Genomic DNA, 13132 nt, shown 5'->3' with positions numbered 1-13132 from the left:
ACTCCTGTAATAATATGCTGGCATGATTTTTTTCGTATAGCACTCAAAGGAGAGCCGTGGTACATTGGAAAGTGCACTAAATTCATAGTCAGTGTGACTCCACCTAATCATCAAATAAAATCAAGGCAAGTCATTTAATCTGTCAATGCCTCAGTTTTCTTACCCATAAAGGGGGGATAATGATAGTCACCCCTCTCAAAGTTCCTGCGATGTAAGTGAGGTTAATTTCTGAAAGGCTTTATAGTTTACAAAACAGTTTCACATCATCAAGGAGCAGCCTCTCAGAGGCAGGCAAAAGAGAAAGACAAATTCTCAAGTCTATATTGCAAAAATTCGCCAAATTAACTGCTGTTTTCATATCCACAGTTTTGAAACTGGCGGAAGATAAATGATATGCATTACAATTTATTTGGAGGGGAAAGAAAACATACATATTTTTCTCAGCCCTGTGTTAATTTTTGTGAGCAAATGCAAACGCTATCCCAAGTAAGGGGCTATCCCAGCATAAAGGTCAACTAAAGAGTTAACAAGGCTCAGGAGACTCTGTAGCGCTGTGTAGACTCCTCTCCTCTCTAATCTGTTAGGTAGTTCCTAAATTAGATGCTAATTGCTTTATGTGCCAAAGTTATTCTAGCACTTAGTGGCCTGCAAAATTGTCCACAGGTTATTGCCTAATGAGCAGCTAACTGTCCTTTGAGCAGCCACTTGAAATTAGTTTAATGTTTTCTTAAAAGATGTATTTCATTTTTGATGACATAGTCTACAAACTATCACTGATTTCTCTTTAAGGCTTCTTCTCCATCACTTCAATTCTTTAAAATTAGAAACTATTTGGCTCCAGCAGCTAAGTGGATTTCAGGCTTGGCCCTGCCACTCTCCAGCTGGGAGACATTGGCAGGGTGTCAGCTTCTAAGCATCCATGTCATGTCAATAACTGTAAAATAGGACAATCGGTGCCTACCTCACTACTTGTTGTGAGGACAACTGTGAATGAGGGTGTATAAAGTGCAGAGAGAAACAAGCGGCACCTCATCAGGACTCAATGGCTATTAGCTGCTTATTAAGTGACTAAAAATAAAATACACTTGCTGTAGCCCAACTCACCATTATGGGTCGAATTGCATCACCCAAAAAGATATGTTTAATTCCTACAATCCAGTACCTGTGAATGTGACCTTATCTTTTTATCTTCACAGATGTAATCAAAATGAGATCATATTGGATTAGGGTGGGCCCTAATTCAATATGACTGGTATCCTTTTAAGAAGAGGGATATTTGGACAAAGAGATAGATAAAGAGAGGAGAAGGTTGTGAGTAGACAAAAGCAACAGACAGTTGGAGAGAAGCATCTGTAAGCAAGGAACACCAAAGATTACCTACAACCACCAGAAGCTAGGAAAGAAGCATGCAATAGACTCTTCCCTCAAAACTTCAGAGGGAGCATGGCCCTGCTCACACCTTGATTTCAGAGTTCTAATATTCAGAACTGCAAGAGAATAAATTTGTTTTTTTAAGCCACCAGTATGACAATTTGTTAGGAAACTAATAGGCTTACTAAATATCCAGTAATAATCATTTTTATTCCATGAGTTAAGATATTTTATAAAAGGGAGTGAGTTAAGTAGAACATTGATTCGATTCTTTACATTACATTCGATTCTTTACAATCGATGCTCTAATTGACAGTCTCCTTGAATTTGTTCTCTTCTCTCTTTGTGTACTTATGTCCTTTCTTCCTTTCCAACCTCAGCCTTAAACCTGATCTTCCTCTTCCAGGAACCTGAGCCACCACTGACATGTGCAAAATGTTAGCACTGGCCTTGGTGTTGGACTTAACCCAAATGCTTCCACGATTTGAATTAAGTACTCAATTGGGCCAAAAGGTTCAAGAGCACCTATAAGTATTTTCCTGACCTCACCAACTTGCCAAAAAATGGCTTACTTGCAGCAAGGTCAACCAACAAATATAAGAGAAATTCCTGAAATTTTTCTCTAGAAATTTTGGTCCTCTTTCCACTGCTACATCTGTTTGGAAAATGAAGCAAAGGAATTTACCATGGAAAGGGTAGCAAACAAAACAACGTTTTAATAACATTTCTACACATTGCCCAAGGCATCTAGAGTTACAATTATGAGTTCATGCAGTGTTAACAACTGTTTTTCATTTTGTTACTGGTTTAAGAATTTAAATGAGAATTGATAGAATGAGCAAATCTAATTCACACCTTAGGGAGATTTATGGCCCCAGAAACAGTCTATACTTCTTTAGCCATGGAACGGAGGAAATTTTGACTATGCATGCATATTTCAATACTGAGCTACAATTCAGAGATGGGCAATGATGATTCATACCAGAAGTTTTAAAGTTGCATGTATTTGAGATGCCAACTAACGCATTTTTGAGCAAACATGTCCTCAGGCTTCCACTCTCCTTCACTGTGGTGTATAGACATAGGCATATTCAAGCCGGTCAGAAATTTCATCTTTTTTCATACATACAATGATGTTATAAGAGAAATAAATATGGGATCTAGTGGATGCTCAACGGAAATGGTCAAGCCTATCATGGAGAGATGGAGTCTGGATTAAATCTCAGATGAACTAGTACAATACAGCCTCCTAATTAGCCATAACTAATCACCAGCTCCAACTCCAACAGTGCCTTCCTTTTATCTGTTCTCTGCACCACTGTCCTACAGTTGGTTTGCACTTCATAATACTTGTGAGCAAAATAAATAATATGGGATATGGTGAGTGGAAGGAAGGTGAAGGAGAGAGATCATTGGAGCAGAATAAGACAGAAGAGGCAGGAGACAAGTTAGAGGCCATGATAATAACCCAGAAAAGAATGATTAATGATTACCCATTGCCAAGACAAGTAGAAGGTTAGGTAAAGCCAAGTCAACATACTTTAGGGACAAATGGGTCTTGGAGAGGTATTTAAGGAAAAAACAAGAATGTTTTGTGTAAAGAGAGAGCTGTCAATTACTGACAGATGGAATACTGTAGAAGTCAGAGATGGTGGGGAGTAGGGAGAGATGAAGGGAAGGAGAGTAGACAGAGAGAGAGAGAGAGAAATAGAGACAGAGAAAGACAGGGAGAGAGAACAGATACTGAGGGTTCAGATTTAGATATTTTAAGTTTAAGTTCCCTGTTGATGAAGGGAGGGAGCAGAGAGGAAGAATGGGGGAGACTATGAGTCCAGTTCAGACATATTTGAGTTCCTTCCATGTCATCAAAGTTGGATATGAAAGTCTAGGGCTCAAAAAAGAGATCTTGGCTGGAGGAATAGATTTATAAATAATCAAATAAATGTCAACTAAAGCCATGAGTATAGAACATATCACTTAAGTTGAATCTTTAGTCTCAAAAAGTCAGTCAGTCAAAAGTAAAACCCTGGGGAACTCCAGCCTCTACCGAGGCTGGAAGATCCCATGAAGAACTCTCTGAGAAGCATGGTAATAAGAGGCAGGAGAAAATGAAGAATAGAGAGTATCATCCACCAATGGATAAGCCAGAGAGAGCATCAAGATAAAAAGAACATCTGTGATAGACTCTCAATAAGTGAATCATCTCTAGTAGAAGAGAAACACCATATCAAATACAATAAAGATGTTCAGTAAGATGAAAACTGAAAAGTATTTACTGATTTGGCTTCCAAGTAATCATGATCACCTCAAAAAAACAAAGTTATATTTCTCTAAGAAACAGGTCAAGGTTTCATTCAAATAATTACCAAGCAATTGTTAGCATTAATGTATTGTAACAATGAATGTTAAGTCATAAACAAAAGGAGTTGCATGAGGAGTGCTAATCAAATGATTAACATACCAAAACAACTGATCTAGTGAAGTCTGATGGTGATGGTGATGCTGCTGCTGATGGTGAAAGAGAACGAAATGACAGCGATGAGCAGGACACTAACAATACCTTTGTTCTAGTGAAATCTCTAGACAACGAGACAGAACAGTAACAAAAAGAATAGGAAAGCAAAGAACGTCAACCCCATCGATTTAGATGGCAAAAAAACCATTGTCCTGGATATTACACAGTTCATTAGACTATATATTTAACCTACTCACAGTTTGGCCTGAAAGTACAGGATGTGGACTACATATTTATGAGAACACAGAACTTGAAGAAAATCCTCTTGAGAAAGGATTGAAACTCACTTTCCTTAACTTTTCTGAACACACAATGTACTCAACCTATTTTCTCTATTTTCTGAGATAGCTACTCTTTCTTCTACTGATTTTACTAATGTGTACGTTCCCTAGGGCTCAACCTTAATCTCTCCATTCTTTTTTCTCTAAAGTTTTCCTATCAGAGCTCATCTATATTCCCAGTTCCAGCTCTTTTCTCTACACAGAGGGCTCCTGATTACTCATACGGCTCTGAGTTTTCTATATGTTCAGATTCACACCTCCAGCTAATATCTAAGCACTTTTTCCATGTGAATATCTCTCTGCCATGTCAAAATATTTCAAAAGACAAAATCCTCATCTTGCCCCATAAACTCGTTTCCCCTCCTGGCTTCCTATCTTCTTGACCCCTCATCCCTCTTCAGTACTGACTCCATTTTGCTGTCCTGAATACAGCCAAACTCATCCAAGAGCTGTCTGTGCCTGTTCTCATCAATTCCACACTTTCTTTACTCAAAGCATTTCAAATTAGTCTCTTGCTAATACTACATGACTGACATGGCCTATGGCTTGCTAAATCCAAGAATTCTCATTGTCCTTGATCTCTCACCATTCTTTCCTTCTTGTAAGATTGACTTCTTAGGACTAAGAATTCCATACTCTCCTATGGCTCTGTCTACCATTATAAGCTTTCTTTTTCTGTTTCCTTTGTTGACTTTTCCTCTCTAAGACCCTGTGTGGTGAGAGCCCCACGGCTCTGAATTTGGCCCTTTCCACCATTCCAACTACACTCTATGAATCCCATTATTTTAAATAGTATACATATTCTGTGGATGTACAAACACACATCTCCAAGAACTAGATTTCCTTTGATCACCATATGGTCAGGAATTTGATACCTTGAAGTATATCAAGGTCCTCACTTACAGAACCCAAAGGAACCACTTTTCATGAATGAAAACGTGAAAAACTAAACATAAAGATTTAAGAAAAACAGGGAGAATCTTTAAATGAAATATTCAGATTCTTCCAAAAACCTAAGCTGATCCTCCTCCCAGTAACCTGGTTTTTACAAAGATATACATCTTTTAGACATTTCAGGAATTGCAAACATTGTACAGAGCTGTCAGTATTTACAGAGCAGTTCAATTCTTATTCACAGCTCCACTTATCACTGACATTCACTCTCAGAATATTGGAGAGTAGTGAATCAGCACCACCATTTGTCCTGCAATCAAATGTCTCTGTGTCTAGTTATCAATTAGATGGTGAGCTTCCTTAGAGCAAAAGTCTTTTTCTGTCCGGAGTTTAATGCAGTGAGTAGGCAAAAGATGTCAGAAATGCCATAACTAGAATCCAAAAAAAGATATATGCTGGGGAAGTTCAGCTGATAACGACTTTATTTCCACATGGAAAAACTGCTGCTCACTGTGCCACACAAAAGTGTTTCCACACTTCCTGAGGAAGAAAGATGCTGTATTTATGTACGTCTAGTTAATTTGCAGACTTCTGATCAAATATCACTAACCAAAAATATCAGTTGAAAATCTTATTACTTATACAAAGTTAACACAGTTATTGAAGACATGCAAAATTAAGGATCTTGGTTCAAGTTTAGCAGAGCTGCCTGTTTTAGAGTAATAAGATAATAACAACTACAGATATAGTCAAGATTGATGACTGCACTGAAAGTAAGAACAAGCCATTTATCAGACCCAATTTTAGGGGCAGGAAGTAATGCCCCAGAGAAGGCAGGAAAATAAATACAGTCAACAGATTTGCCACTTAATATCTAAATGCACTTAGATAAACATAAGAACATACACATGCAGAATTAACCCATGGTGGCGGGGGGGGGGGTACATTTTAACAAATAAAGCGAGAGATATACTAACAGCAAATAAAGTAGCAGTATGAGTTTGAACAAAACAATGGCCCTTAGCAAGCATAATCACGGTATCTGTTTTAGGGAACTTGGCTTAGGGTTGCACAGTTGATTCCCTCATTCAATGTAAAAATTTCAAGAACATCATCCTTTACTGCGGTCATGTCCTTCCCATGTTGGAAGACTTACCACCTCATTAGGTGTTCTAGTTCTAGCTGCTAGAATGCAACACACCAGAGATGGATTGGCTTTCAATAAAGGGGGATTTATTTAATTAATGTGTAGTTCTTCAGAGGAAAGGCAGCTAACACTCAACTGAGGTTCTTTCTTACGTGGGAAGGCACAAGGCGATTTCTGCTGGCCTTCTCTCCAAGCCGCTGGGTTCCAACAACTTTCCCCGGGGTGATTCCTTTCCGCATCTCCAAAGGCCTGGGCTGAGCTGCAAGTGCTGAGATGAGGTATGCTGAGCTGCTTGGGCTGTGCTGCATTGAGCTCTCTCATTTAAGTACCAGCCAATTAAATCAAACACCATTCATTGCAGCAGGCATGCCTCTTAGCCGACTGCAGATGTAATCAGCAACAGATGAGTTCACATGCCACTGGCTCATGTCCACAGCAATAGAACTAGGCACCTTCACCTGGCCAAGTTGACACCTGAACCTAACTACCACATTAGGTATCCATCCCAAGTTTGCACAGCTCTAATCATTAGACAAGACTTCCTCAGACGGAGCTAAATCTACCCTCTTGTAATTTACATACATTGGTCTCTGTTCAGCACTCTGAATTGAATTTTCATCATGAAATTTCTTTAGATACTATTGTTCCCATGATTTATTTCCTTCTTCTTTCATTTGGAAAATGTATTCACATTTTATTCCAGATGCTGTCACATATTTTAATACACCCCTAAAGCCATCATAAAATATATGATATCTAGAAGGATCCACCAAACAGCCATGCAAAATTGTCTAGGTAGCTTCCAGAGACACCAGCAGAAATGGGCCAAGGGCAAAGGTGATCCTTAATCACTCAAAATCAATCCAGGATTCATTCTCTTTCAAAGGGCAGAGGGACTTAAGGCAAGGGATACATGAGAAGTGGAAAGAAAATTTACCTCTTTCTTGTTAAACATGAAAAAAAAATATTCCCCAAATCTCTGAAAATACTTTCTCACTGTCAGACCAAAGATGGTATTGCTAGTTACACTAATGCACTCATTTGATCCAACCAGTGGGATCAGTATTGTTTACCTTCTGATATTCATCAGAATGAAATTCTTTTCTGCAGGCAAAAGATGAAGACCTATTTCTAGCTCAGAATTACTAGATTTTTGTGGGGTAACACCAGGCCAATATTCACATACCGAGGTAAGTATCATCCAGCAGTCACAGCAGCTATAGGCTGCTACATTTGAAAAGCATGTCCTGGTCCTCCTCCCCCCTTGCCCCCAAAAGAAGTTTCACAAATTATCTGATATAATATAACTGGGTGAAACATATGAGCAAGGAATCTAGAAAAAAAAAATACGCTCACTGGCCAGACTGACCATATTCCACTGTAGTGGATTATTTATAGAAGACTGATAATGTCATACTTTGCATAAACTGATAATCTGTGCCTCTAAGTATCAAGAGAATTCACATTGGTCTAACCGTGTTTAAAATAATAGCCAACACACTACCTGGATACTCAAGAAACTGTCCCTCTCCTACTTTAAGTTTTGGTCCAAATGCCAACTTTTCAATAAGCCCTGGCTACTCTAATTAAAATCACAGCACTCTCCTCCCACATTCCCAATTCCCCTTAGCCTGCCAGTTCTCTTTTTTCAGAGATCTTAGCTCCTTCTAACATACCATGTGGCTTGTGGATGTATTGTGTATATGTGTTTGTGTGTGTTTGTTGTCCCAGTTTTCCCCTTCCTCACACCAAACACATACACAATACATCCACAAGCTTGACAAGGACAAGCATCTTAACCGGTTTACTAATATATACTCCCAAATCTAAAACAGCTGCTGGCAGCACACAGTAATAAATAGCAAGGCAACACGTATTTGTTGAATGAATGAATATATGACACTGGACTTAAAAAAACTCCAGTCCTGAGTCCCAACTCCATCTGGACTAGCTGTTGACCTTAGGAGAAATAATCACCCTCTCTGTTACTGCCTCAGTGAAATGGGGAAAATCTGATACCTGCCCCACAGGATTGTCATAAATCTGTATGTGTCAAGTAGTGAGAATCTTACTTGGACATAGTAAGCCTTCAATAAACAGTAGCTGCTATTGCTATTATTATTTCAAGATAGGTTTTCTGAGGAGGGGATAGATTTGTGATGATTTACACTCTCAGGCAACTGGCTCTCCTTATATCTGACCGTACAGATCTAAAATGGTGAAAGGGGACCCCAAGCCCTTGGGGGTGCAGCAGAGCCAGCTCAGGGTCAAATCCCATCTCCTGCCTCCCCAGCTCCAATTAAACACACTGCACTTTGCAAAGGAGCTGTTAACAGTGTAAGTGCTACCGCCTCTGACCTGCTGAAGTAGAATAAACATAACACTGAAACCACTGAGTAAGTGATGGTGAGGCTCAGAAACCTTAAAAGGCAGGGAAAGCTGCTCCTCTCTTCCTACTTGAACAGAGATTTGTTTATTTGGCTTAACTGGAGTCAAAGCTAATGGTTCCAATGGCTTTGAACCACCCTCAACTCATTCTCCAGATTTCTACACATGGGCTGTAACTTACAGTAGATGAAAAAGGATAAAGAGAAAGCACAGCCCTACATAAAAGAATTTGCCAGAACATTCAGACATTCACTTATGTTTCTAGAGAACTAAAGATCAGGAATGGTATGGGAAGTTTTTTTCCAAAGCAAAAGCCAAAGTTGTCTAAAGGCAGTAAGGGGCAAGACTGCAAATTAAACCATCAACATGAGTATTCACTAATGATTCAGAACAAGAAAACATTTGGAAACACCCATTATCGGTATACATATGCCCTTTATCTAGGAGGAAAAGTAGGATCTCAGAACGAATTTGAGTTAGGAGGGGAGAGTGAGGAAAAGAGAGGTGAAATGTAGAGAGGGATGACAAAAAAAAGAGAAGGGGTATTTACTGATCGCATGCCAATATAGTCTTAACTTCCCTACTTACCGTACTAGAAAAGGCTGTTCTCTATTAAGTCGTCCTTTACAGCATTATAGAGCAAACGGAAATGAATGACTTCATGCTCAAGGAATAACTAATGACAAATAATAACAATAAGGAATCTCTCCTCACTTTTGAGAAAAAAGACAAGTTCAAGGGACTTGAGCAAAGTTACAGTAGCTAAGTTGAAGCTGGAAACAAATATCCAGCCCCCCCAGTTCAATACCCTATCCTCTAAATCAGAACTTCCCAAACTTTAACATGCACATGAATCACCTGGGGTTCTTGTTAAATGATTATTAAATGACAAGGTCCCAGATGAGGGCTAAGTCTGCTTCCTTGAGTTGGAAGCTCTACTTCACTGCACCTGCAAAGATAAACCTCATGAATAATTTTTCCTTAATGGAAAAGGTATTTTCCAGGATCAGGAGGAAGTAAGATTAGCAACGAAATAATAGAAGAAGTTTAAAAATTCTAATAATTCATTTGTAATATTTAAGTGGCATTTACATGGTGTTGTCAATTGCAACTAAGTAAAATATACTTAAGCTTAAGCACTGATATCTAAAGTATGCACAAATACCAATGTTTTATAACTGAGTGATCTCACTGCATTCTATTGATATGAAATTAGTTCTCCCTTATGTTTGAAATATATCATACCGAAATAGCACTAAATCTATAAAAATGTCTTAAAATTCTCTTTCCCCTTTGATATTAGAGATACTGTGTCTTAGGGATGCTTTCACTTTCTTTGAAATCTAACATTTTAGATGAGAAAGATAGCACTGACACAACAAATCCCAACAGGCACATTTGCACAGATTTTACAATCCAGTAACACAACATAACAAAGTTGACCATACCAAATTACAAAATTTATATCCCTGTTTAGGAGGGCCCACAGTGCAAATGGTGGGGGAGGAGGAGAGAGAAAAGAATAAAAAGGTCATATTACTTCTATATCTCTATTTTTCCTTGCCTATCAGAAAGGAATTTGGGTGCATTTGAAGAGAGTTGATGAAAACTGAAAACAATGTGTCCCTGCAGCCAAAACTCACAGTTACCTCCCAAAGCTTCCTATGGACTCCCTCAAATCAGCTGAGTACAAGGAGTTTTTTCCTATAAAAAGTCCACAGTGTATCTAAATCTGATCCCAGTAAAATTTCACTTCGGCTGGAGTGAAAATGCAGAGGTAGCATTTACGGATAACAGCTGGAGAACATTAGTTCCCTGTCTCTCCTTTTCTCTCCCAAGGGTTGAAAATTCTGCCGTTCAGACAGGAAGTCGTCATATACCACACACTGTACAATCGCAGAATGCTGGGACGGAAGAACAAGCTGATGAGGTTAAGGGGGTTAGGATCAGGGGTTACATTTAAGAACCCACAGCCCTGACTCTCTTCTCCAACCTCTTGGTCTGCCCTTTTCGCCCGTCACCAGGGTTCAAGCAGCATATTGTATACACGGGGGAACTGGCAAGCACAAGCTTCAGTCACTGAAAGCTTTGGTAACAACTCGGAGTAAGAACATCTCAGCTTTCATTTTCAACAATATCTTAACTATCAACTTTAAGAAGTTTGGAGGAGTATCCAAGATGCTCCAGCAATCTTTTCTGGCCTACTTTCAGACTTACTATATTAAAAAGCCACCTTGAATTTCTTTTTTAAAATGAAATTATTAAAATATATATATCCGACATCACTACCCCAGCATAAGGAAATCGATCCTTTCCAAGTACCCAGCTTGTGTAACTTGTAATTTATACATATATATATTCCATACATACATGGAATTTGAAACATGATCTGAGAAAGAAGGATTTAAACAAAAGATTCATGTGGATATCATTTTTAAAGTTCGCTTTCTGCTCTGATATCACAGTGCTGCTGAGAAATGGACATAGACACAACCCCAGGAAGAGACACCCACATTCTGTGGCCACAGTTCAAAGTTTTGAACACGGAGATAGGACACCACAAACTGAATAGCTATTCTGCATTCCTAGCGGTTTGCAGGCGCTGCCCCCACCCCTACCCCCACCCCTTTTCTGTAACCGCCCCATCCTTTGGGAGCAGGCAGTGAAAGTGGACCCTATCTCTTCCACCTCCCTGCAGGGAAGTTCACCAGAGACAAACTTTCCTGTCTCTTAAACTGCAGACAGCACCTCTGCCCTGTGACTATCTGGGCAGGCTGCTCATCAATTGGGTTACAACACTAGGGTTTTTGCAAAGAGGGGGAGGACGGACGGAGAGGAAGCCAGCCCACACATCCATCATTCTTTTAGGAGTAGGTGGAGTTTAAAGTTTCCCCCAACTTCCAAGTTCCCACTTGACAGGCAATATTTCTGTGCAATCTCCAGCCCCACGTAACAGATGGTCCTTTGCCCGTCTTGAGCCCGGAGAGAGCCAAGACAAAGAGTACAGACAGCCACCCCTCGCCTCGCGGGGCCGGTAGGTGCTGTTTCCCGAAGCTGTCAGCCCAGGGGCAGTTAGCAGAGAACGGAAACTGAACCTCTCCTTCCAGAAGTTTTTCCTGCTACAAGAGAGTCCGGGGGACTGGAGTACAAAGGCCCGGGAAAGTTTTCACTGCGTTATTTTTCAAAAACGTCTTCCACCATCTGCCAAACCATCATCCTAAACCCAAATGCCCAGGGAAGGAAAGTTGAGGAGCAAGGAATGCGTGGAGAAACGGGCTAGAGATGCAATTTGAGCCGTCCCAAAGACAACCTAGGACGTTGTTTAAAGAGCCCCCCACGGTGGAAAGACAGCCTCGGGGGTTCTGATCCGCTCACTGATCACTTAGTGCCAACGGGGAAGGTGACGGCCCGAACCGGGTGCCAAGTGGGGGTGCGCCACGGCAGTGCGCGAGAACCTCCCTTCCCAGACCCGAGAGCGAGGGAAGGGGGAGGGGGGCGCGCAATCAGGGAGTCCGTGCAAGGCGGCCCACTCACCCTCGCTGCCGTACTGTTTGCCATTGTTCGCGCCCATCCTGCCGCCGTCATGCCCGCCGTCTCCCGGGACACTCCATAGCTGGGGCGCACCGCCTGCGCGCTTGCCGGAGGAAAGCCCGCCGGGCGGGACCGTTAGCTGCACATAACCCCACTCTCCGAGGCCGATCGCCAGCCGGGGGTGGCCCCGGCAGTCCGGTGGGAGGGGGCGCCCAGCCCCCTTGCTTGCACCCCCCGATTCCTCGGGGCGGGGCGGGGCGGGGGGCAGCCACCGCACTTAGAACCCGCGCTCGGGGCTGGCGGGCGCAGCGCTGCGAAGAGTCCGCGTCCCGGGGCCGCCCAGAGGCTCGCCGCGCCGCCGCCGCCGGGACCCCATCCGCCCGCCGCGATCGCCCCCCCACCCCTGCGGTGGCCGTAGAGCCGGCCGGGTGGCCGGGGCTCCCGGGGTTCGGCCGCCTCCTCCCGGCGCCCCGGCGCTCCCACAGCTTCCCCCCGGAGGGCGCGGCGGCCACTTGTTGCGGATGCCCCAAGCGAGCAGAGACTTAGGGCCGGGCGCCGCTAGCCCGCGGGCTGGACTTTTGTTAGCGCCAGGCGCCTCCTCCCGCCGCCCAGCGTCAATCACAGCTGGAGCCCCGGGGAGGAAGGCCGGCCCGGAGATGCGCGGCCTTTTAAAGGGGCAGTGCGCCTTTTCGGGGCGCGGGGTCTGCGGGCTACCCGCCGGCGGGGGGGAGAGAAAGAACGTGTCGCTGGTTCTACTTTTACTGTTGTCCTTTTAGTGGCGTGTCCTCTGGTGTGCAGGATGAGCTTCCAGGCGTCCGTAATCCTCTGGGTTTGCCTGAAAATAAGGCATAGTTTAGATGTGTGGGCATTTAAAATAGACGCGCATCCGTATCTGATTCTGTTGGACACATTTCAGGTTTTAATGTGTAAATATACAGGCACTCTAATGTAGTTCCTCATGTTTGGGGGACTGAGGCGCGGAGTGCGGGGTGCGGGGTGAAGGAG

The 13132-nt window shown here is 42.3% G+C and overlaps 1 protein-coding gene across 1 annotated transcript in view; it reads right to left on the bottom strand.

Annotated features, from left to right (window-relative positions):
• Window positions 1-12365, bottom strand: part of FBXL7 (F-box and leucine rich repeat protein 7) — a 449123-nt gene extending 436758 nt beyond the window's left edge. Inside the window, exon 1 of the mRNA XM_077116874.1 lies at window positions 12131-12365. Within this exon, the coding sequence (XP_076972989.1) occupies window positions 12131-12167 (37 nt within the window). The 5' untranslated portion in view covers window positions 12168-12365. The remainder of the gene's footprint in view (window positions 1-12130) is intronic.
• Window positions 12366-13132: the final 767 nt, after the last annotated feature.

The sequence above is a fragment of the Tamandua tetradactyla genome, chromosome 9 (genome assembly GCF_023851605.1).
Source record: "Tamandua tetradactyla isolate mTamTet1 chromosome 9, mTamTet1.pri, whole genome shotgun sequence".
Classification (NCBI taxonomy): Eukaryota; Metazoa; Chordata; class Mammalia; order Pilosa; family Myrmecophagidae; genus Tamandua; species Tamandua tetradactyla.
This window is presented reverse-complemented; position numbering and strand designations above follow the sequence as displayed.